The sequence below is a fragment of the Dendrobates tinctorius genome, unplaced genomic scaffold, assembly GCF_039654945.1.
Source record: "Dendrobates tinctorius isolate UK_male_01 unplaced genomic scaffold, ASM3965494v1 ptg000200l, whole genome shotgun sequence".
Classification (NCBI taxonomy): Eukaryota; Metazoa; Chordata; class Amphibia; order Anura; family Dendrobatidae; genus Dendrobates; species Dendrobates tinctorius.
This window is the reverse complement of record NW_027361867.1, coordinates 3,331,843-3,356,294: the sequence shown is the minus strand read 5'-3', so window position 1 is coordinate 3,356,294 and position 24,452 is coordinate 3,331,843. Positions and strand designations below refer to the sequence as shown.

Below are 24,452 nucleotides of genomic sequence, written 5' to 3'. Positions count from 1 at the left end.
CTCGCACATTTTATAGAGCTTTATTCCGAACCTTGCCCTCTTAGTAATAAATTACTTGAGGTGCAGTCCTCCTTTGAATTTTACAAGGGAAATGTTATCTGCTGGGGTGTAAAGCTTTAAGAACTTTTCTGTCAAGTCTTCGATGATGGGTGTGATTTTGAATAGTCTGTCATGTTCAGGGACATTTCTGGGCAAGCATTGACTATTGTTGTTAAAATGCCAAAATCTCATGAGCATTTCATAACGGGTCCTAGGAAGAACAGCAGAAAACATAGGGGTGGCTTGAACAGGGCGGTTGGACCAATAGGACAGAATGCTCGTTTTTTTAACAAGCCCCATAGCGAATGTAAATCCTAAAAATGTTTTCCATTCTAGGACATTAGTTGGTGTCCATAAATTTGACCTAGCACAATAGGATCGTGGATTCTGGCTGATGAATTGGGATGATGATTATTATTATTTATTTATATAGCACCATTGGTTCCATGGTGCTGTACATGAGAAGGTGTTACATACAAATTACAGATATCACTTACAGTAAACAAACTTACAATGACAGACTGATACAGAGGCAAGAGGACCCGGCCCTTTCGTGCTTACATACTACGGGATGGTGGGGAAGGAGACAGTAGGTTGGTGGGTTGCAGCAGTTCTGGTGTTGGTTGAGGCGATATCTCCGGTAGTGGTGAGGAGGTAGCGGGGTCATTGCAGGCTGTAAGCTTTATTGAAGAGGTGGGTTTTCAGGTTCCGTCTGAAGAATCCGAATGTGGTTGATAGTCGGATATGTTGGGGCAAAGAATTCCAGAGGATGGGGGATATTCAGGAGAAGTCTTGGAGGCGGTTGGGTGAGGAGGAGCGACATAAATATATAAATTTGTAGACTAATATGCTCTAGCAAGCTATCTGTCACAAACAAATTAAAAAAAGAATTGGTCCAAAATTTTCCAACTCCACATTTATACCAGGAATGACCTTAAAATTAGGGATGAATGGATTAGCCAAATCTGAAGCCTCCTATCTAGGAAATGCTACATCAAGAGGCAAAGCCCCTTGGACTTTGGTGTGCGCCAATTCACGAGCACTAGGGACAGCGCTAGTACTGAGCATTGTTCCCTGAGTTGGAGACATTTCTCCAGAAGCGCTATTTGTCCTTCTTGTTGTACTGGTCCTTGTGTGTGAGGATGGACCAGAATCACTGCTCATTTCTGAGCTATCACTGTCGCTGCTACTACAGTAAAGCCCTCGAAATCCAAATCGCCATCTGACACTGCACTTTCTTCGCTGTCCGAACATAAAAGTGCATAAGCCTCCTCTGCACTATAATACTGATGGGCCATTTTATTCATTTTTATTTTTATTTTACGGAAATAGAAAACTCTGACATGACCAAATTATTGGGGAGACAATTGAGAAAAGCCTAATTCTTTAGAATAAACCCTAACTTTAGCCTTACATTAACCCTAACTTTAGCCTAACAGTAACCCTAACCCTAATTTTAGCCTAACAGTAACCATTACTTTAGCCCCTAACCGTAACTAGCATTATATGTAACCTGCCCTATTTGTTTTTCTATTGACAGATGATGGACCTGATTGAGGACTTGTTTTTTGTGAGATGAGAATTGGTATTATTTTCACCTACATAACATTGATTGGTTTCTTTATATTTTACATTTGGGAGGCAGAATTAACAAACAGTTGAACACCACACACTACTGGCTCATCCAACAAGGTTTTCTATTAGACTGTGAACTGTCATTGTCTTGGTAAATAATTAAAGTTCTTTACATAGCTTGCCATTTTTATCGTCAGTTTAAGTAGAAATGTTCAAAAATATAAAACTCAAGGTTATTTTATTAAAAAAATTGTTTTTTATCTTAGCAGAGGACTGCACCAGGAGATCAGAGGGACAGCTGACATCTTCAATTTTTAATTCTGATGATCTTGAGATCCTACAAGATACAACGGAAGTGATTGCTATTACTCCAGATATATCATCATCCATTCACAGCAAAGATCTGTCATCCGATCCTATGAAACAGGTCCCATCTTCTGATTCTTTACTTACTACTAAGGAAAATCAAAGTCACAAAAGAGGCATTAAAAAACAAACTGCTCCTAAAGCAAAGAAGTCATTTTCATGTTCAGAATGTGAGAAATGTTTTAACCGGAAATCCGATTTGGTTAATCACCATGCAACTCACACAGGGGAGAAGCTTTTTTCCTGTTCAGAATGTGGGAAATGTTTTAACCAGAAAGGGAATCTTGATAAACACCAGAGAATCCACACAGGAGAGAAGCCTTTTTCCTGTTCAGAATGTGGGAAATGTTTTAACCGGAAAGAGCATCTTACTAGTCACCAGAGAACTCACACAGGAGAGAAGCCTTTTTCCTGTTCAGAATGTGGCAAATGTTTTAACCGGAAAGAGCATCTTATTAGTCACCAGAGAACTCACACTGCAGAGAGGCCATATTCATGTTCAGAATGTGGGAAATGTTTTAAATTGAAAATAAGTCTTAATATCCATAAAAAAACCCACACAGGGGAGAAGCCTTTTCCCTGTTCAGAATGTGGGAAATGTTTTAACCGGAAATCACAATTGGTTTATCACTATAGAACTCACACAGGGGAGAAGCCTTTTCCCTGTTCAGAATGTGGGAAATGTTTTATCCGGAAATCAGATTTGGTTATTCACCATAGAACTCACACAGGGGAGAAGCCTTTTTCATGTTCAGAATGTGGGAAATGTTTTAAAAGGAAAATAAGTCTTGATAGCCATCAAATAACCCACACAGGGGAGAAGCCTTTTTCCTGTTCAGAATGTGGGAAATGTTTTAACAATAAATCAGCTTGTGTTAAGCACCAGGGAATCCACACAGGAGTAAAACCTTTTTCATGTTCAGAATGTGGGAAATGTTTTAACAATAAATCAAATTGTGTTAATCACCAGAGAATCCACACAGGAGTAAAACCTTTTTCATGTTCAGAATGTGGGAAATGTTATAACAATAAATCAGATTGTGTTAAGCACCAGAGAACTCACTCAGCAGAGAAGCCATATTCATGTTCGGAATGTGGGAAATGTTTTAAATGGAAAATAAGTCTTGATAGCCATCAAAGAACTCACACAGGGGAGAAGCCTTTTTCCTGTTCAGAATGTGGGAAATGTTTTAACAATAAATCAGATTATGTTACGCACCAGAGAACTCACACAGCAGAGAAGACTTTTTCCTGTTAATGTGGGAAATATTTTAACCAGAAAGCGCTTCTTGATCGCCATCAGAGCAGTGAGCAGTCACACAGAGGAGAAACCTTTTTCATGTTCAGAATGTGGGAAATGTTTTAACAATAAATCAGATTGTGTTAAGCACCAGAGAACTCACACAGCAGAGAAGCCATATTCATGTTCAGAATGTGGGAAATGTTTTAAATGGAAAATAAGTCTTGATAGCCATCAAAGAACTCACACAGGGGAGAAGCCTTTTTCCTGTTAATGTGGGAAATATTTTAAACAGAAAGCGCTTCTTGTTAGACATCAGAGCAGTCACACAGAGGGGGCCATAACTTTTATGGAGCAGCATATGGGGCATATTATTCTATGGAGCATCTTATGGGACCTTTATTAACCTTTGTGCAGCATTATATGGGGCGTATTTTGTATGGAGCATCTTAAGAGGCCATCATGAACTGTATGGAGCATTATACGGGGCTCCTGATTCAATATGGATATTCAAAAACATTTAACCTACTGATGTCTCAATTAATTTTACTTTTATTGGTATATATTTTTATTTTTGAAATTTACCAGTAGCTGCTGCATTTTCCACCCTAGGCTTATACGCAAGTCAATAAGTTTTCCCAGTTTTTTGTGGCAAAGTTAGGGGGGTCGACTTATACTCGGGTCGGCTTATACTCAAGTATACAGTATATGGTAATTAGCCGTGCAGGCAAATTGTCCTAGACTAAACTCAGTTTTCAGATGGCCCTGTATATACTACTCAGGGAAAACTTACCTGCTCCAAAGATCATTAGCAGCTTCTAACTAATGGCCATGCTGCGGTCTGTCAAGGAATGAGTGCAATATCGTTATAAAGACTAGAGATATGTGCAGTCATAATGTCTGGGAGATCTGTGCCATTATTTAGTATGAATATGGAAATTATCTCTGAAAGGTAAGTGTTCCCTGAGCGGTATATACTGTATTTTCACATACTATCTATTCCTGACACTGGAGGGGCTTATAAACTTGCAAAGTATATAGTTTGAAGTCTGGGGTCGGCCAATATGGGGCTAGTTTTCTGACTGTTTCGGATAACATGATACATGATTTTAGGGTTTTCTTCATCTAGTCCCACTTGAATATACTTCAGTATTAAATAGTCTCCTGATGAATGAATGAATCCAATGAATATTCATTTCTCTTGAGTAGCGGCACAAGTGACTGCCGGCAGCAGCAGGAAGCCGGTGGCTGACACTGCGTGCTACTGAAGAGGAAGGAATACTCGCTGCTCTCTGTGCGCACAGTCCTGGTGAGTACTCCGGCAGCTGTGCTCTGCTTGTGATCAACGCATGACATCCCTGCCAAGCACTGCTTACAAGCATAAAGCAGTTGCTGAAACCGGAGCAGGACGCAGCGAGGGAGCGCCGGGTAGGTAAGTGTAATTTTTTTTATGTTTTCTGATTGGGGCCAGAATACGGATGGGGCCCTGCATACCAGGATAGGGATGAGGGGGCCAAGTGTATCAGGATGGGGGTGAGGATACCATAGATACCAGGATAGGGGTTATTAAGTACAGAGTTGACCACATTTTTTGCTTTAATTTTGTTCCTAATTTCCTGCTCTAAAACCTAGGTGTGTCTTATAGTCCATACGGAATATTTTTTTTTTCTCAGTGAACTCATTCCTCATGTTTGGCCTCATTAAAATAAAAACACTCATACTCCGCTGGCGTGCCGGCTCCACTTCAGCGGTGTTGAGACTCACTGTCCCGGGGCTTATGTGAGGTTCTCACATCACACGAGCCCTGCACCCAATCAGCGGCAGCTTCACTGTTCCTTCGGATGTATTGAACATGAAGCCAGGGCTGCGGCTGCTCTCTGATGGCCAGATGATGCTTGATTTGTCCTAAGGTGGGGACAGTGACGTCAGCGCTGATTGGGCACAGGGCTCACATGACGTAACAACCTCAAAAGAGCCAAGAACACAAGTGCCGACACCACTGAAACGGTGCCAGCATGGGAGGTTTGTATAAGTGTTTTAATTCTAACAGGACCAAACATGAGGAATGAGAAGGGGTTGTCCAACTAGTTGTCAACCTTTTTATCAAAAATCCCACACAGGGAAAAGTGTCATTATTATACCGAGAGTGTGAGAAATGAATTACAGGAAAATCGTATTTCATTGACCTTCAAAAATAAATCAGACGAGGAGAACCTATATATATTATTCACAAATTGTACAAAAACATGATGCACGTGGCGTGCATTCAAGGATGGAATATTATATGGAAGTTTTATAGGATAAATTCAAGGTGAGAATATTATATGGGAGTTTTATAGAATAAATTCAAGGTGAGAATATTATATGGGAGTTTTATAGAATAAATTCAAGGTGAGAATATTATATGGGAGTTTTATAGGATAAATTCAAGGTGAGAATATTATATGGGAGTTTTATAGGATAAATTCAAGGTGAGAATATTATATGGGAGTTTTATAGAATAAATTCAAGGTGAGAATATTATACGGGAGTTTTATAGGATAAATTCAAGGTGAGAATATTATATGGGAGTTTTATAGGATAAATTCAAGGTGAGAATATTATATGGGAGTTTTATAGAATAAATTCAAGGTGAGAATATTATATGGGAGTTTTATAGGATAAACCAAATACCAACAGAAAATAAACGACCCAAAACAAACATCAGTAAAAATAACTCCTCTTTATTAGGTAAAGTATAAAAGAATTGCGCCATTTTCCGATACCCGTCATATCTACATTTTTCATGATCTTGGGTTGGGTGAAGGCTTATTTTTTGTGTGCCGAGCTGACGTTTTTAATGATACCATTTTGAAGCAGATACAATCTTTTGATCACCCGTTATTGCATTTTAATGCAATGTTGCGGCGATCATAAAGACGTAATTCTGGCGTTTTGGATTTTTCTCGTTACGCCGTTTAGCGATCGGGTTAATTTTTTTTTATATTGATAGATCAAGCGATTCTGAATTAGGTGATACCAAATACAAGTATGTGTATGTTTTTTCTTTGTATTGTTTTGTTTTGAATGGGGCGAAAGGGGGGTGATTCGAACTTTTATATATTTTTAATATATTTTTAAAAACATTTTTTTACTTTTGTCATTGTGAAGACATACAGCATTGTATCTTAATTAGCCAGACGACTATTTTTAGCAAATGAAGAATAATAGAATGTACCTGTATGTTGGCTTTCAAATTTAAGTGTTGATTTCTGGTTGGTCAAGAAAACAGAGTTTTGTTTGTGTAAGCCGGTAATATTGAGTTTTGTTGTGCCCTTATCCTTGATCACTAGTGATGATGGCTGATATGCTAATTATACATTGTGTTATGGAGCCAGTTTCTTGACTTATAAAGCAAAGAGGGAAAAACTATGCAAATATTTTAAATAATCAAGTAATGCTACTTGATCTCACCTCCATTCTTACCCTTTATGTAAATACTGAATGAGGGACACTTCTTAAGTCTAAAAATAGGTTACATGCCTCTGTATAAAGAGTAAAGAGACAGAGAGAAACAGCCAAAGAGATTCTGCCAAGACATCCATGCATCCCAAAAGGACAAGAGACAGGATGGCAGCCATTTATCATCATGGCTCCATTATGAGGGACACGGATCTATGATTCTACAGGAAACAACCTAGGGGTTTTCAACCTCGGTTGGAAGAATACAGATCTGCTCCATTGACCATCGCTGAAACATGGATACGTTTGGAGACAGGTTGTGGACCTCAGATCAACTGGCCTTGTACCTTATGTGGACTCAATAACCTGTCATCTTCCTACACTTGTCATTACCTCCTCTCTGAGTGTGTGCCACAGGTGGAGTAGCGCCCCTGGAAGATCTGAAGTCACAGCAGCTATTAACCCGACAGGTCAGTGGAAGGGTGAGAGTCTGTAATGTGCCCCATCTTGGGTATTTTGATGGGACTGTTCTATGTGTTATTTGCCTGTTTTGTGGTACAATAAAGCATTGTCACACTTTTACCCTCCCCTTGTGTTGTCTGAGTAGCGTTTTGCCCACGTTAAAAGGATAGCAGGAATTCGTCAGGACGATCCCTGTGTCATGCGGTTTTGGCTAGCGGTCCAGACCGCCTGCTGACCCCCCCATGTCTCCACAGGCATGCTTCAATAGTGTCCATGGGAGACTAGAAGCTGTCATAACCCAATCGGCTCTGCTACATAGAGGCGATGACCAGATCTCCTGTATGTAGCAGAGTTGCTCACTTGCTATGAGCACCGACCAATGGGCAGCACTCATAGGATCTGGCAGTGACAACCATAGAGGTCTGTTGGAGACCTCTGGCTGTCATGCCAACCCAATGGTGACCCGCGATCATGTGACAGGGTCACCGATGGGTGGAATTTCCGGTCCATCATGTGCCGGAAAAAATGTGGGCTCAGTGCCGGGGCCCACATCAAAGGGAGGGAGTCCGACATCAGCGTACATTTACACCCCATGTCAGAAAGGGGTTAAATGGGATTGTTTTTACAGAGACAGAAGTGGTAATCAATCATGTATACATACAAATAATTACAGAAATACACAGCTTCTAATGGTAAATAGTATAGAGTTACCACAAGAAAATATAATTTGTGTAAACCAGGTGTAGATATAAAAATTCAGGCAAATGTCAGATGTAGCGCCATCTAGTGGCCATGTGCAGAAGTGCCATCATAGAGTAACATGTATCCTAAGAGAGCGTCACTATCAAGGTGGAGATAAGTGCACCGTATTTATTGAGTGTAAGATAAATCCATACATAGATATATGTAACCGGATTGTAGATCTATCACTGGATATCAGTGTATAAGGGGAATAGATCCTGTGCACTTATAGATGAATAGCTTATATAATGAGAGGACACAGAGCAAAGGGTATAAATAGTGAGAGAATAAAGAGCTGACAGCGCATTACATCCCTGGAGTACAGAGAGGAGATATAAAGTGCAGCCAGTGCTATATGGGATATCCCAGGAATACAGCACAGCCCATATAGTGTAAAGGAGGAACCATCCTAACAAGAGATGGAGATTACAGATCCTACAGACGACATGCCGGGAGTGTACAGAGAAAGATGGCAGATTCACCACTATTCCCTCTTACCGGCGTTTCGCCCCGTCAGCTTCCTCAGAGGGTACGGATAAGTGTTTCCAACACACCAAGGTCCTGCACTAATCCAGGCAAGGGGAGTAACTCTGGGGTAAAGTGGGGGTGTTCCTAAAGGAATTGGGGCTGTTCCCTGGTCACATCTATGGACCACATGATTGAGTCGGCCATTGTCAGCCAATCACATTGGTGGTTATTGTTTATACCGGCCCTTTCCTGTCCAGGGTCGTGTTATTGGCGTGACACCTAATAGTGGTGGGGACATACCCCTGATGGCTTATTGGTGTAAACCGAACGACCTGGGGCAAATGCCAATCAGAGGTCACAGGGAGCGAGTATACCCCACGTGGGTACAGGCATCTGTGACACCCCCGGGTGGTGTGTCACGTGCGGGATCCAGGAAACAGCGTCACATGCCATCCCGGGTAACTCCGCCTCTGGGCACCTCTGATTGGATGGTGTCACCGAGGGGAGTGACCGGAATGACGCTGGATGGACTCGTTGCCATGGAGACCGGATGGGCCCACACCACGTGAGCATTCAGCATCCCCAGTGAAGCAGAAGGATCAGGATGAAAACCTGTTGGTAAGACCAAGATGAATAATGCTGCATAGAGCCACCTGGTAGCGATCAGTCAGGTGAAGTGATAGTGAGGGGGGTCCGGAAACAGAACAATGCAGGTGAAAAGAGCCAAATGTGACCCCACCAAGTGACCAGTGAGAGTGCAACTGTGCAACGGGTAAGAAAAGAGAATAAAAGTGATATGGTAAAGATATAAAGAGAGAAGCAGCTTAATAACAGTGATGGATAATAAAATCTATGGGAAGTGTTTGTGGTGAAGTGTATACACTCCTAGAAATGTTTCCTCTACAATATAGAGATATAAATGATCAGTATTAGGACGTGTAACAAAGAGGAATCTGTTATTTTATAGAGAAAATGTAACGAGCGATAAATGACGGGAATAATGCCGACAAAAGGAGATTGGATCCTCCACCGTATCATGTTGGGGACAAAGTCTAGTTCTCCTCCAAATTCATCCGGTTGAAACTGCCCTCCTACAAGTTGGGACCACGCTACATCAGTCCGTTTGAAATTCTTGGACGTATCAACGAAGTCGCCTACAAATTGAGGTTGCCTGCTTCGCTCCGGGTCCCGAACACCTTTCACGTCTCCCTCCTGAAACCTGTGGCACTGAATCGTTTCCATTCCTTGCCTGATCCTGGTCCTCAGCCGGTGGGTGCCGATGATGTCTTTGAAGTGCAGGACATTCTCGCTATGAAGAGGGTTAGAGGTAGGACATTCTTTCTTGTTGATTGGAAGGGCTTTGGTCCTGAGGAGAGATCCTGGGAGCCTCGGGAGAATATCAATGCTCCCCGTATCCGCAAGAGATTTCTTGCTAATCTCCGGGAGGGCGGCTTAGGGGAGGGGGTACTGTTACACCGCTCCATCATACCCGGCCTCCGCTCCCATGCCGCAGCCGGCCTCCGATCCCATGCCGCAGCCTCTCTCCTCCCGACGGCCACGGCGGTCACTTCTGACGGGCGTGCGGCCGACACCATCTCTGTATGCAATGCGCATGCGCCATAGGCCACGGCCGCGCCTCCCTTCTGCTTCTTGTGCTCCCGCTGTGCCCTGACCCGGATGCACCTTCGGACCAATGGCAGACCAGACGGGGCCATATAAGGCTGCTTCCCCCTGAGGGAGGCGCCTGATCGTTGTGTTACCTTGCACACTGGGCCCTGCTTCCTCCTGTGCTCTCTGCATCCTCTCAGTTCCGTCCCCGATGTTTCCTGCAGCAGCCTCGCAGCTCTGTCTCTCGTGTTCCCTGCATTATACTCCAGTCCTGCTCCTGTGTTCCAGTTCCATCCCACTCCAGTCCTGCTCCAGCGTTCCTGTTCCATCCCACTCCAGTCCTGTTCCAGCGTTCCTGTTCCTTCCTACTCCAGTCCTGCTCCTGTGTTCCAGTTCCATCCTACTCCAGTCCTGTTCCTGTGTTCCTGTTCCATCCTACTCCAGTCCTGTGTTCCAGTCCCATCCTACTCCAGTCCTGCACCAGCGTTCCTGTAACATCCTACTCCAGTCCTGCCTCCGGTGTTCCTGCTCCATCCAACTATCCATAATCCTACAGTCCTACTTCAGTCCTGTCTCCTGTGTTCCGCTCCAGATATCTCTCCATATTCCAGCCTTATAGCCTACGCTTCAGTCCCGCACTCCTACTCCAGTCCATTCTGAGCCGCCCCTCTCGGTACCGGCTACCGTGGCACTTGAACCCCTGGGCCTGCTCCTAACGGTCCCTGTATAGGGGTCGGTTCAACCTGGCAGCTCGCCCGGGACCCCTCGGTGCCACGGTCCAGAGGGTCCACTCCTGGAGATTCCGGCTCCTGACCATCCACGCTAACATATGTACTGAATATCACTTAGTCATTGTGCGACCAAATATATGTGTGTTAGTAGATCTGAATCACTAACAAGTTTGGTATGTATGTACCTGGTCTTTTGTTAATTTGTGCATTCTAAAATGTTCCATTTCTGTTGTTCTTCAGCTTCCTGTCCACTGGCCTGTCTTATGCCGCCCTCCACCATGACTTTCTCATTGGAAGATCTACCATTTCTGGCATAGTCAGGTCGACATGTAGTCAAATATGGTCAAGACTACATCAACTCGTCATGCCCTAGCCCAGGATGGAAGACTGGTTGAGGATATCAAGGGACTTTGAGGAGGAATGCCAGTTTCCTAATTGTATTGGGGCCCTTGATGGCAAACATATCCGGGTGCGTAAGCCGCCGAACTCTGGCTCCCAATTCTTCAATTATAAACAATACTTTTCTGTTGTATTGTTGGCTCTGGCCGACCCTCAATGCAAGTTTATAATTCTTGACATTGGGGCCTATGGAAAGACGGGAGACTCTAGAGTCTTCAATACTTCCATTATGGGTCGGCGGCTATGCACCAACCAGTTGGATCTACCACCAGTATGCCAGCTACCAGGCTCCACTCAAGAATCAGTCCCTTATGTCCTTTTGGCAGATGAGGCATTTCAGTTAAGGCGCAATATCATGAGGCCATATCCCCGGCGCAACCTGGACCACGGCGCATAATTTTTAACTTGCGCCTATCACGTGCTCGGCGACTGGTGGAGTGTTCCTTTGGCATTCTTTGTGCCAAATGGCGGGTACTCCAGTCTGCCATTCAGCTGAGTGAACAAAATGTTAATGAAGTAGTTAAAGCCTGTGTCATTCTTCATAACTTCACCAGGATACATGATTGTTCCTCCTCTGCTGGGGTTGTGCGTAGGCCGGACAATGTGCGTAGGGCGAGACCACATATCACCCCTCAACGTAGACCACTCTCTGGGCTCAAAGTGCGTGATATTTTCACAAATTACTTTATGTCACCTGAGGGGGAATCTTCTTGGCAAGAGCATGCTGTGACTATGTTATAATTTTTTGGTTTATGTCTGTCTAAATGTATATATTTAAACCCCTTATGATTCTATGACCGTTTAATTGCATTGGTAAGCGTATGTTAGTATGCTGACACCTTTTTTTAGAATTGAGACCGAGACGTAAAATGTAGTAGACAAATGTTTACTTTTGCCTTTTTTTTTTTAAAGAAAAACATATTATTGCCATATGATAAATGTGGCAATGGGCCAAATTGGCCTTTGTAAAGATGTGAAAATTGGGTACAAATAACACTTTCTGACATATTAAACAACCACAAAACCATTAGGCAATACCAAAATGGCAACAATATAAATTTTGGTAGGTTGGGGTAGGAGAAGGCGGAAGACCAGCCTGTGTTTGCTGCTGGCTACTTTGCCCAACTTGGCCATCGCCCTGTGTGGGGGCATACTGTTGCCCATGATGTGGGTAGTGTACTGCCTCCTGGGATTGTGGTTGGTACTGGCCAGAGTGATACTGGAGAGGGGCCTCTTGTTGGGGCTGGTAGGCCCGTGTCTCATACCCACCAAAATAGCCATGTCGTACCCAACCAGGTTGGGACCAGCCTCCAACACTGGGTGGGAACAAGTGGCCATATTGGTGAGGTTGACTAGAGCCAGACATATGTGGCTGCTGTTGGAAAGGTTGGGTAGGGGGAGGAAGGGGGTGAGGTGTAGGCCCATGTATTTGAGGATCATCAGAGCCTGCTTGAGCAAGCATGTGTGTGGGGTGTCTAAGGCACATCAGATTTCTGGGTGAAAGCTGCCACCTCTCCAGATATTCAAATAACTCATATGGGGTGTGTGCTTGCATCAAGCAGGATCTGAAAACATCCTCGAATACATAGCCTCACCTCACGGGAAAAGGCACGAAGATAAAGGGCTAGGCTGCATGAGTATGCCTCCTCGCCATCATCATTATTGAATCAAGCCAGATAGTTCAGTGCCCCTGTGTCAACATTGGTACGGGTATCTTGGGCAGAGATATGGTGCCTTCTTCTTCCTCGCTGGGATGGTCCAGCAGGCTGTGGGGAGCCCCGGATCTGGGCAGTTGGGCTGCTGCTGATGTTGCCCTGCTCCTCCTGTATGGCTGATGGTGCAGCAGCAGACGGTCCTGCTTGTGGATGTGGTCCTGGTGGTGGGGTTTGTGGTGCAGGCACTGGGTTTTCCTGAGAGGAATCTTCACCCATGCTTCTTCGAGGGGGAGAAGATGGGCCAGCCACCTCATCCCCTACAGACCGAGGATCTATGATGGGCTCGGTATCTGAGCCAGTTCCTCTCTCCGTAAGGTTGGACCGAGTTCTGTTATGAAATAGAACAGAGCCATAAATAAATCATTTTTTTGGCCCTGTAAAGTATCTGTGTAATGTGGTGTGAGGTATCTACTTACGGTCTCAGATCCAGAATAGGGGCGAGGAAGGAGAGGCGGTCATAATAGATATATTTCCTCTTTATGTGGCCCGCATCACCACTCCTAGACCGCTGCTGACGTTCCCGCCTGTATTGGTCGCGGATGCTGCGCCAGCGTCTCATCACATCTTCTACTGCAATGTGACAGGAAATATTCTCAATTTCACATATTTGCTAGGTCAAATTTGCTACCAGTAGCCTAGGCATGTGGCCTTCTAGGGTGTGCTTTCTACCCAGGGTGGCATATATAATTGGGGCATCCAGGCCAGATACACAGGGTCACAATAGTTCAGGTATCAAGTAATTACACTTAATAACTTGGTTGGCTAGGAGGATGAGGAGCTTGTGGTCTGGGCCAAATTATGGCAGTGTGTAAAATAATGCGTATTCTTGTAAAATACTCAGGACTAGTTACCAGATAAAAATATAGTGGTTTATTTGGATTCTTCCATCAAAGAAAAGATTATTACAGAAAAACATAAAAAATAGGTGAAAGATTGTCCATTAGTTCATAGCAATAAATGGAGTTGTCCTCTACCATGAGCCAAGCTTACAAAAATAACCTATGTCGTGTCAGCTAAAGCAATGTACAGAACTGGGTGTAATAAGAAATTAACAGATTATTAATATTTAACAATTCCCCCTTTTGAGGGAGACAGACATTAATTGGAACCCTCAAAATATAACAAGATCTTCTTTCTTCTTTGACAAAATAATTTAATATCAATAATATCAGATTATTGTTATACGTACTCAATGACATAATTCATGTGAATTCATGTTATGGTAAGCCGTGAACAATATTCATATACAATATGTATAATTATACTTCCCTAAGTCTAAATTGAAGCATCTCAGGTCCAGTCATCATCATCTGATGTCATCTGGTCTTCATTTTGATGTTCTTCTGTCTTCTTCTTGATTCTTTTAAAAATACAGTTTTTCTATAGCATATAGATGTTGTAGAAATCGTGTTGTGTAAAAATCAAAGTCCATAAATTCAAATGTTGATAAGAAAACAAAGTCTATAGATGAAATGCAGCTTTAATATCTGTGCAGTGTCACCTTTAAAAACCTGGGCTTACATTGGCTCGCCTTGGATATTTCTGGAATCCTCCATCAGTACTGGTCTTTGAACAGGTGTGACGTCTTTGGTCAGCAAAGCAAGGGTTAAAATGACTCTTCCTTGCTAAACATAGCACCATAACCAGTCCTCAGTCCTAATGCACAGGACACGTCAGGGTTGTAGCTTCCTGACAATTACCTTATTGTTCACCAGCCTTCATCGAAGCTTTACAGGTGATTGGAAACTTCTGGAACTTGGTAAGAATGTGATAACACAGTTCATCTCAGCATCATAGGATCATTGTCCTCTGGTTGTCAGGTTAGACACTTTAATTGTGACTGTCGGTGGTGGATACTGCACTTGTGACTGTCGGTGGTGGATACTGCACTTGTGACTGTCAGTTGTGGATTCTGCACTTGTGGCTGTCAGTGGTGGATACTGCACTTGTAATTGACAGTGAATACTGCACTTGTGACTGTCAGTGGTGGATACTGCACTTGTGGCTGTCAGTGGTGGATACTGCACTTGTGGCTGTCAGTGGTGGATACTGCACTTGTGGCTGTCAGTGGTGGATACTGCACTTGTGGCTGTCAGTGGTGGATACTGCACTTGTGGCTGTCAGTGGTGGATAGTGCACTTGTGGCTGTCAGTGGTGGATACTGCACTTGTGGCTGTCAGTGGTGGATACTGCACTTGTGACTGTCAGTGGTGGATAGTGCACATGTGACTGTCAGTGGTGGATAGTGCACATGTGACTGTCAGTGGTGGATACTGCACTTGTGACTGTCAGTGGTGAATACTGCACTTGTGACTGTCAGTGGTGGATACTGCCCTTGTGACTGTCAGTGGTGGATACTGCCCTTGTGACTGTCAGTGGTGGATAGTGCACTTGTGACTGTCAGTGGTGGATAGTGCACATGTGACTGTCAGTGGTGGATACTGCACTTGTGACTGTCAGTGGTGGATACTGCACTTGTGACTGTCAGTGGTGAATACTGCACTTGTGACTGTCAGTGGTGGATACTGCCCTTGTGACTGTCAGTGGTGGATACTGCCCTTGTGACTGTCAGTGATGGATACTGCACTTGTGACTGTCAGTGGTGGATACTGCACTTGTGACTGTCAGTGGTGGATACTGCACTTGTGGCTGTCAGTGATGGATACAGCACTTGTGGCTGTCAGTGATGGATACTGCACTTGTGGCTGTCAGTGGTGGATACTGCACTTGTGGCTGTCAGTGGTGGATACTGCACTTGTGGCTGTCAGTGATGGATACTGCACTTGTGACTGTCAGTGATGGATACTGCACTTGTGACTGTCAGTGGTGGATACTGCACTTGTGACTGTCAGTGGTGGATACTGCACTTGTGACTGTCAATGATGGATACTGCACTTGTGGCTGTCAGTGGTGGATACTGCACTTGTGGCTGTCAGTGATGGATACTGCACTTGTGACTGTCAGTGGTGGATACTGCACTTGTGACTGTCAGTGGTGGATACTGCACTTGTGGCTGTCAGTGGTGGATACTGCACTTGTGGCTGTCAGTGATGGATACTGCACTTGTGACTGTCAGTGGTGGATACTGCACTTGTGGCTGTCAGTGGTGGATACTGCACTTGTGAGTAACACAGTCTATTACTCAGAAATCATAGCTTTGTTACCTTCTGGGACTTCTGGATAGCGGCATTCTTCTTCTTGCAACTGATAAGAATCAATTTAGAAATATGAAAAGTCTTTATTAACCCCTTCACTACCAAGGGTGGTTTGCACATTAACTACCGGGCCAATTTTTACAATTCTGACCACTGTCCCTTTATGAGGTCATAACTCTGAAACGCTTCCGTGGATCCCGGTGATTCTGACATTGTTTTCTCGTGACATATTGTACTTCATGTTAGTGGTAAAATTTCATTCATATATCTTGCGTTTATTTATGAGAAAAACAGAAATTTGGCGAAAATTTTGAAAATTCCGCAATTTTCCAACTTTGAATTTTTATGCCCTTAAATCACAGAGATATGGCACACAAAAAAGTTAATAAGTAACATTTGCCACATGTTTACTTTACATCAGCACAATTTTGGAACCAAAATTTTTATTTGTTAGTAAGATATAAGGGTTAAAAGTTGACCAGCGATCTCTCATTTTTGCAACACCATTTTATTTTTACGGACCACATCACATTTGAAGCCACTTTGAGGGGTCTATATGATAGAAAATACCCAAAAGTGACACCATTCTAAAAACTGCACCCCTTAAGGTGCTTAAAACCACATTCAAGGAGTTTATTAACCCTTCAGGTGCGTCACAGGAATTTTTTGAATATTTAAAAAAAATTAACATTTAACTTTTTTTCACAAAAAAAATTACTTCAGGTTCAATTTTTTTTATTTTACCAAGTGTAACAGGAGAAATTGGACTGCAAAAATTATTGTGCAATTTGTCCTGAGCACGCTGATACCTGATATGTGGGGGGGAACCACTGTTTCGGTGCATGGCAGAGCTCAGAAGGGAAGGAGCGCCGTTTGACTTTTTCAATGCAAAATTGGCTGGAATTCTGATCGGACGCCATGTCGCATTGAGAGCCCCTGATGTACCTAAACAGTGGAAACCCCCCACAAGTGACCCCATTTTTGAAACTAGACCCCCTAAGGAACTTATCTAGATATGTGGTGAGAACTTTGAACCCACAAGGGCTTCACAGAAGTTTATAATGTACAGCGGTACAATTAAAAAATCATATTTTTTCCACAAAATGATCTTTTCACCCCCAATTTTTATTTTCCCAAGGGTAACAGGACCCTAAAAGTTATTGTGCAATTTGTCCTGAGTACGCTGATACCCCATATGTGGGTGTAAATGACTATTTGGGCACATGGCAGAGCTCGGAAGGCAAGCAGCGCCATTTGACTTTTTTGGCTGGAATTGAGATCAGACACCATGTCGCGTTTGGAAAGCCCCTGATGTACCAAAACAGTGTAAACCCCCCACAAATGACCCCATTTTGGAAACTAGACCCCCCAAGGAACTTATCTAGATGTGTGGTGAGAACTTTGAACCCCCAAGTGCTTCACAGAAGTTTATAACGCCCAGGCGTGAAAATAACAAAAAAAATTTTTTCCACAAAAATGATATTTTTGCCCCAAAATTTTTATTTTCCTAAGGGCAACAGGAGAAATAGGACCCCAAAAGTTGTTTTGCAAATTGTCCTGAGTAGGCTGATACCCCATATGAGGGGGTAAAACACTGTTTGGGTGCATGGCAGAGCTTGGAAGGGAAGTAGCACCATTTGACTTTTTCAACGCAGAATTGGCTGGAATTGAGATCAGATGCCATGTTGCGTTTGGAGAGCACCTTATGTGCCCAAATAGTGGAAACCCCAATTCTAACCCTAACCCTAGCCCTAACCCTAGCCTTAGCCCTAACCCTAGCCCTAATGGGAAAATGGAAATAAATACATTTTTTTAATTGTATTATTTTTCCCTAACTAAGGGGGTGATAACGGGGGGTTTGATTTACTATTTATGGCGGTTTTTATGTTTGACAGCTGTCGCACGCTAAAAGACGCTTTTTATTGTAAAAATAGTTTTTGCATCACCACATTTTGAGAGCTATAATTTTTCCATATTTTGACCCACCGAGTCATGTGAGGTCTTATTTTTTGCGGGACGAGTTGACGCTTTTATTGGTATCATGTTCGGGCACGTGACATTTTTTGATCGCTTTTTATTTCGTTTTTTGGGACGCAGAATTTACAAAAACCAGCGTTTCATGAATTTCTTTTGGGTGGTGCGTTTACGCCGTTCCGGGTGCGGTAAAATTTATAATGCGGTTTTATTCTTCGGGTCAGTACGGTTACAGCGATACCTCATTTAGGTTGTTTTTTTATGTTTTGGCGCTTTTATGCAATGAAAACAATTTTATATAAAAAATAATTATTTTTGCATCACTTTATTCTGCGAGCTATAACTTTTATTTTTTCACTGATGACGCTGTATGGTGGCTCGTTTTTTGCGGGACAAGATGACGTTTTCAGTGGCACCATGGATATTTATATGCGTCTTTTTGATCGCGCGTTATTGCACTTTTTGTTCGGCGGTATGATAATAAATCATTATTTTTTGCTTTGTTTTTTATTTTTTAAGGGGTTCGCTTAAGGGGTTAACTATTGGGACAGTTTTATAGGGCGGGTCGTTACGGACGCAGCGATACCAAATATGTGTACTTTTATTTTTTGTTTTTTTTATTTCCAAAAAATGAATTTATTGGGGAATATTTTTTTTTTTTTAAATTTATTTGGCGATTTTTTTTAAAATTATTTTTACACTTTTTTTATTTTTTTTTTACTTTATTACAATGTCCCAGGGGGGACATCACTGTCCTGTGACAGATCGCTGATCTGTCACATCACAGATCACTGTGACAGATCAGCGATCTGTCACAGGCACTGCACAGGCTTCCTCATGCCTGCACTTTGCAGGCACTGAGGAAGCCAGCTTCCTGCAGGCCCCCGGAGATCCCCGTCGCCATATTGGATCCGGGGACCTGCAGGAAAGGAGTCCCCCGCAGCAGCGCTGCACATTGCGCTGCCGTGGGGGGCTCAGGGAAGCAAGGAGGGAGCCCTCTCCCTGCCGATGCTTCCCTTTAACCCCCGGTACATCGCGATCGTGTTTGATCGCGGTGTGCAAGGGGTTAACGTGTCGGGGGCGGTCCGTGACTGCCCCTGACACATTGTGCCGGGTGTCAGCTATGATAATTAGCTGACACTCGGCCGCGATCAGCGGCGCTCACCACGTGGGCGCCGCTGATCGCGATGATGTAATATTCCATCCATGGTAATTAGGTCCATGGTCACATGGACGGAATATTACGTCATTTGTAGGTAAGGGGTTAACATAATTTCAGTATCTTGCTTGAAGTCTTCATTCCCTATTCTATACCAAATCTGGTAATTTTCCTAACCTATAATATCACAGCGTACCATAGCAATCAGTAATATCCATATAATTATTATCAGAATTTGTACCATATATGGATTTCAATGTTTGAAATAATAAAACAATAATAAGTGATAATCAGGGCTGTGGAGTCGGTAAGCCACAGTTGCGACTCCGACTCCGCCTCCTGGATTTTATCAGGCTCCGGCTCCGACTCCTTCATAAATGGCCAATTCATAACAACAAATTTACTGTTGTAAAATATTAAACATCGTGCTTATTCAGTTTCTCACCATCATATAAGTAATCAGACCACTTAGAGCAAAAACTACATTTATTAGAATACAATTAGAATATAGCAAATAAGTTTTATAAACTTTTCTAAACTGTAAGTAAATATGCAATAAACACTTTTATGCAGTTAATAAGAAGAAATCTATAAATTTGTCCTCAGAAAAAGTTTTGCCTCTGTCAGATCCTCCTTCATGGATGCCCTCAAATCTGATCTAATTATTTTGAGAGCAGAGAACAACCTCTCTACACTAACTTGTGTTGGTGGCAAAGCAGTAACCACTCGGGCAACATCTCTGACAATGTCAGGATACAGAGGAATCGCTTGTTGCACTGTTATTTTTGATGAACGGTCAAATTTCTCAATTTCTTTTAGTGCACATGAAAAATTCTGCTGAAATGTACTGGCTGTGTTCCTTGATGGGGATGACTCTTCTATGCGGGAACGCTTTGCACGGTCCTTGTGATCCAAATATTTTTCAAAATTAAATTCTTCATCAGTTGATGATGAGGGTGAAGATGTGGCAGGACGACCGAATTCTTCTTGTTCCTCCTGACTGTTCTGCAACCCTTTCATCCTTACTGCTATTTCAAACAGTGCTTCTTTTCCTTTACTTAGCTGTTGATCATCTAGAAGAATCCGATGCATTGGGTCTACATAAACAGCTGCCAAAAGAATGTTATTTTGTAATAGTAGCTCCTCTCTCCGTTTCATTGATGTAGCAATGCCACTTGCAATTAACCCTCCTCTTTGGGACAGGTGAAACATCAGGTTCTTCCACTCCTTTAAGAAAATACTTGGAGTTAAGTCCTCTGCTTGTAATTTTTTAGTCACTGTAAATGGGTGCTCTAGCAATTTTTCCAGCTCAGTCACCTGATTCCACTGACTTTCATTTAGCGCCAGTTGAGGGTTAGCCATGTCTACAAGAAAGGTTTTCAGTTCAACCAAGCGCTGAATCATTAAGTACTGCCCCATCGTGTGGCTTGATCAATAATTGCCCCTTTTCCAGCACGTCTCTTCAAAATTGAGTCAACTTTAGGGGTTCTGGCAACAGTAGCCAATTTTGTCACCTTGCCAATCAGTGCAGCAGCATGTCCTTCTTGCAGACTGTCTCTTATAGCCAGCTGTAGCGTATGCACAACACAGCGCATGTGATGAATGAAAGAACATATTGACACAGTTTCAACAAGATCATCTAAACTATCATGTTGCTGTAAATCTGAAGCAACTTCAGTTTGCTCCTCAGTTATAATACTGTGTTCCTCTATTTCAAACATTTCTGTCTCTGTGGACCCAGAATGTTCTTCTAGCTGCTGGTCACCATCATTACTCTCATTCATTAGCTCGGCACGGTGGCTCAGTGGTTAGCGCTGCAGCTTTGCAGCGCTGGGGTCCTGGGTTCGAATCCCACCAAGGACAACATCTGCAAGGAGTTTGTATGTTCTCCCCGTGTTTGCGTGGGTTTCCTCCGGGCACTTTGGTTTCCTCCCACATTCTAAAGACATACTAATAGGGAATTTAGATTGTGAGCCGCATCGGGGACAGTGATGATGATGTGTGCAAAATGTAAAGCGCTGCGGAATATGTTAGCGCTAAATAAAGATTATTATTATTATTAATAGTACTTATCATATTTGAAGCATTGTCAGTTACGACAGAAAGAACTTGCTCTTTTTTAAGTTCATAGTCTTGCAGAACCTTTTCCACCAAGACCTGGAGAAACTCACTGGTGTGATGAGCTTTGGTGTCTTTTACTGCCAATGTCTTGGTAACTATTTCATTTTTGTCACAAACAAATCGGACATTGATGGCAAAATAGTTCACTCTGTGACATGTGCAGGCAACCATTTTAACAAACAGAAAGCGTCCCTTGAGAGTTTTCTTAAGTTCTTCCTTTTGTTTAAAAGCTTCTTCGATTACTAATTTTCTAATACTCTCTCTCTCTCCAGAGAAACACCAAGCTTGCGGGCCATTTCCCCATTCAGACACATAAAAGCTGGTCGTGAAAATAATGAAATAGGCACACTATCCTTTACAACAAGCTCTATGATCTGTTTTTTAAATGTATCTACTGTCATTGTCACAGTAACTTTGTCACTGACAAAATATCTTGCAACTGATGGCTGCAAAGTTCTCTGCTCCTTTGTTTGGCTGGAAGAGCTGGGCACTGGTTCATTGGTTTGGATGCAGTCTTTCTCATCCACTGCTTTCAGTACTTCTGGATGAAAGCGCTGTAAATGTCTCTTTAGATTAGAAGCTCTGGTAGAAGCATTTTTATCTTTGCCTGAATATGCACTCATCTTGGTTTCACAGCATTTGTTTTCGTCTGGATCATTTGTCATACACTGACAGACATAATGTTTTCTATCTTGAGTGATGGTGAAATGTTCAAATACAGCTGATTTAATGTGATGCTTCTTTGACATTCTCAGGTTTTTAATTCTGCATTCCTAATCCAAATGACAATTGTTTTTCCTAAAAACAATTGTACAAAATTATTGCCAGGTCGTACAACTGATATAGTGGTCAGTAATACTGTTATTATTCCTCATGTACTCACAGTTAACTGATGCAAAGTTTGTTGAAAGGATAATACTTCTTACAGTCTTGCTCTTCTGAGTAGCAGGCAGCTGTGAGATGCTTGGAAGATGCACACCTAGTATGATCTAGTCTAGAGGAGGAGCTTTACTACTAAGAATTTGCAACACATTTTCACTTTCAGTTTCATACATTGTAAGTAGGGGGGTTGGGGCAGCATGAGGTTAACCAAGTATAAGATTAGATAAGGGCAGTGGAGAACAGTGACACACAAGAAGTAAGAAATGTCTCTATCTCCAGCAGAACTGCTTATCACTGTTGTTCATAGTTTGATAGAACATATATATTTGAGTAACATTTATAAAATTCATATGAAAGTTCAATTATGAAATATTAATACATTTTTTTTAAAGCTGGAGTCGGAACATTTCTACCGATTCCGACTCCAACCAAAACTAACCAACTCCACGACTCCGACTCCACAGCCCTGCTTAGGACGGGTCATCAATGTCTGATCGGTGGGTGCAACACCGCCACTCCCATCACTCGCCTGTCACTGGAGGCTGGAAATGCACACACCCTGCAGCCCTCCAGCACCCGCACCCGCTTACAGCCCTCCATCTCCCACACACCCTGCTCCCCTCTATCACACCCCCCCGCACCCTCCCGCTCCCCTCTTTCACACCCCCCCACACCCCTTTATCACACCCCCCCGCACCCTCTCGCTCCCCTCTATCACACACCCCCTGCACCCTCTCGCTCCCCTCTATCACACACCCCCTGCACCCTCTTGCTCCTCTCTATCACACACCCCCAGCGCCCTCTTGCTCCCCTCTATCACACACCCCCTGCGCCCTCTTGCTCCCCTCTATCGCACACCCCCTGCGCCCTCTCGCTCCCCTCTATCACACACCCCCTGCTCCCCTCTATCACACACCCCCTGCACCCTCTTGCTCCCCTCTATCACACACCCCCTGCGCCCTCTCGCTCCCCTCTATCACACACCCCCTGCGCCCTCTCGCTCCCCTCTATCACAAACCCCCTGCACCCTCCTGCTCCCCTCTATCACACACCCCCTGCACCCTCCTGCTCCCCTCTATCACACCCCCTGTCCTCCCCATGTTCCCTGTTCCCGCCATTACCTCTCACAAGTTTCCGATCTCCTGCAGCTTCCAGCCTGCAAACTCTCTGGCTCCTCCCCCATTGCGCCACATGGTCATGACGTCACCGCAGGTCCTGTACCATCCAGTCACATGTAATGTCTTCCGGTTAGGTGGGGATGTGGCAGACACTGAGGCCCCTGATCATGTGACTCCTGACTCCTCCCCTTCTGTGACCTCATCACAGGTCCTGTGCACACAGAGCAGCCATATATGTGGCAGACGCTCCTGGACCTTCTGCTTTCTGGGTCGGTTCCTCCTGTGAGTCCTATTAACCCTTTCGCTCCCTGTCTTCTCCTTTCTGACAGGACAATATCTGAATTCGGACAGTGTGACCGGAATTTCAGCAATGTGGAAGGAAGAAATGACAATTTTACTGTTTTCCTCACAGAAATGTGACTTTCCCCCAATGTATCATTGTCCTAAAGGTGACAGGAGCGCTGAGGCCGCACAGTGCGCCGTGTCTCCTGAGTGCCGATACCCCACAGGCTCGGGAGGGAAGGGGCGCCATTGTGGCTGGGATAGACGGCGGACGCCGTGTGAAGAGCTCTGACACCAGAACAGCAGAGACCCCACAAGTGGCCCCATGTTACCCCCTCCACCTCTGGGGGCTCATCTAGGGGGCAGGGAGGATTATTAACCCTCAGGGGGTCACAGAATTGTGTAACATTGAGCGGAGGAATGAAATGTTCCCACTAAAATGTCGCTCTGACCCCGCGTCTGTAATTATCACACGGGAGAAGAGGAGAAAACAGAAACCACTTGTTCCACAATTTCCCCTGAGCGCCGATACCCCATAAGGGGCCGGACACTCCTCAGGAGGGAAGGAGCGCCGTCTGACAGGGCAGAGTCTGCTCTTATGGTGTTAGGGGCCATGTCACATTATCAGAGCCCCCAATAAGAGGCACCATGTTACACCCGCCACCTCTCAATTACTCATCTTTCTCCCAGAATTTTATACCATTGGGCGATGAGGAAAAAATAATTACATTTTACCACAAAAAATAGTTTTCTCCCCAGAGTTTACCTATATACAAGGGGAAATAGGTAAAAACGGCTGCAAAATGTGTCCGACAATTCCCGATGACTGTCCAGCGCTTCATGCCCACCCGGCGAGGCTTGGGAGGGAAGACGCTATTGGATTCCTGGAGAACACATTTTCTCAGGATACAGTGGGGAGAATAAGTCTTTGATGTTCTTCCGATTTTCGAGGTTTCCCCCTACAGAGAATGGAGAG

The 24,452-nt window shown here is 43.7% G+C and overlaps 1 protein-coding gene and 1 long non-coding RNA gene across 2 annotated transcripts in view; one reads left to right on the top strand and one right to left on the bottom strand.

The window, feature by feature from the left end:
* LOC141056832 (uncharacterized) overlaps positions 1-5,705 on the top strand; it is a 53,464-nt gene extending 47,759 nt beyond the window's left edge. Inside the window, exon 5 of the mRNA XM_073553304.1 lies at positions 1,884-5,705. Coding sequence (XP_073409405.1) covers positions 1,884-3,238 — 1,355 coding nt within the window. The 3' untranslated portion in view covers positions 3,239-5,705. The remainder of the gene's footprint in view (positions 1-1,883) is intronic.
* A 6,235-nt stretch (positions 5,706-11,940) lies between these two features.
* On the bottom strand, positions 11,941-23,592 carry LOC141056863 (uncharacterized). The gene is made up of 3 exons (XR_012221943.1): positions 23,198-23,592; positions 13,202-13,355; positions 11,941-13,113 (listed from the first exon to the last, which is right to left on the bottom strand). It is a non-coding gene; the product is annotated as an uncharacterized lncRNA (long non-coding RNA).
* Positions 23,593-24,452: the final 860 nt, after the last annotated feature.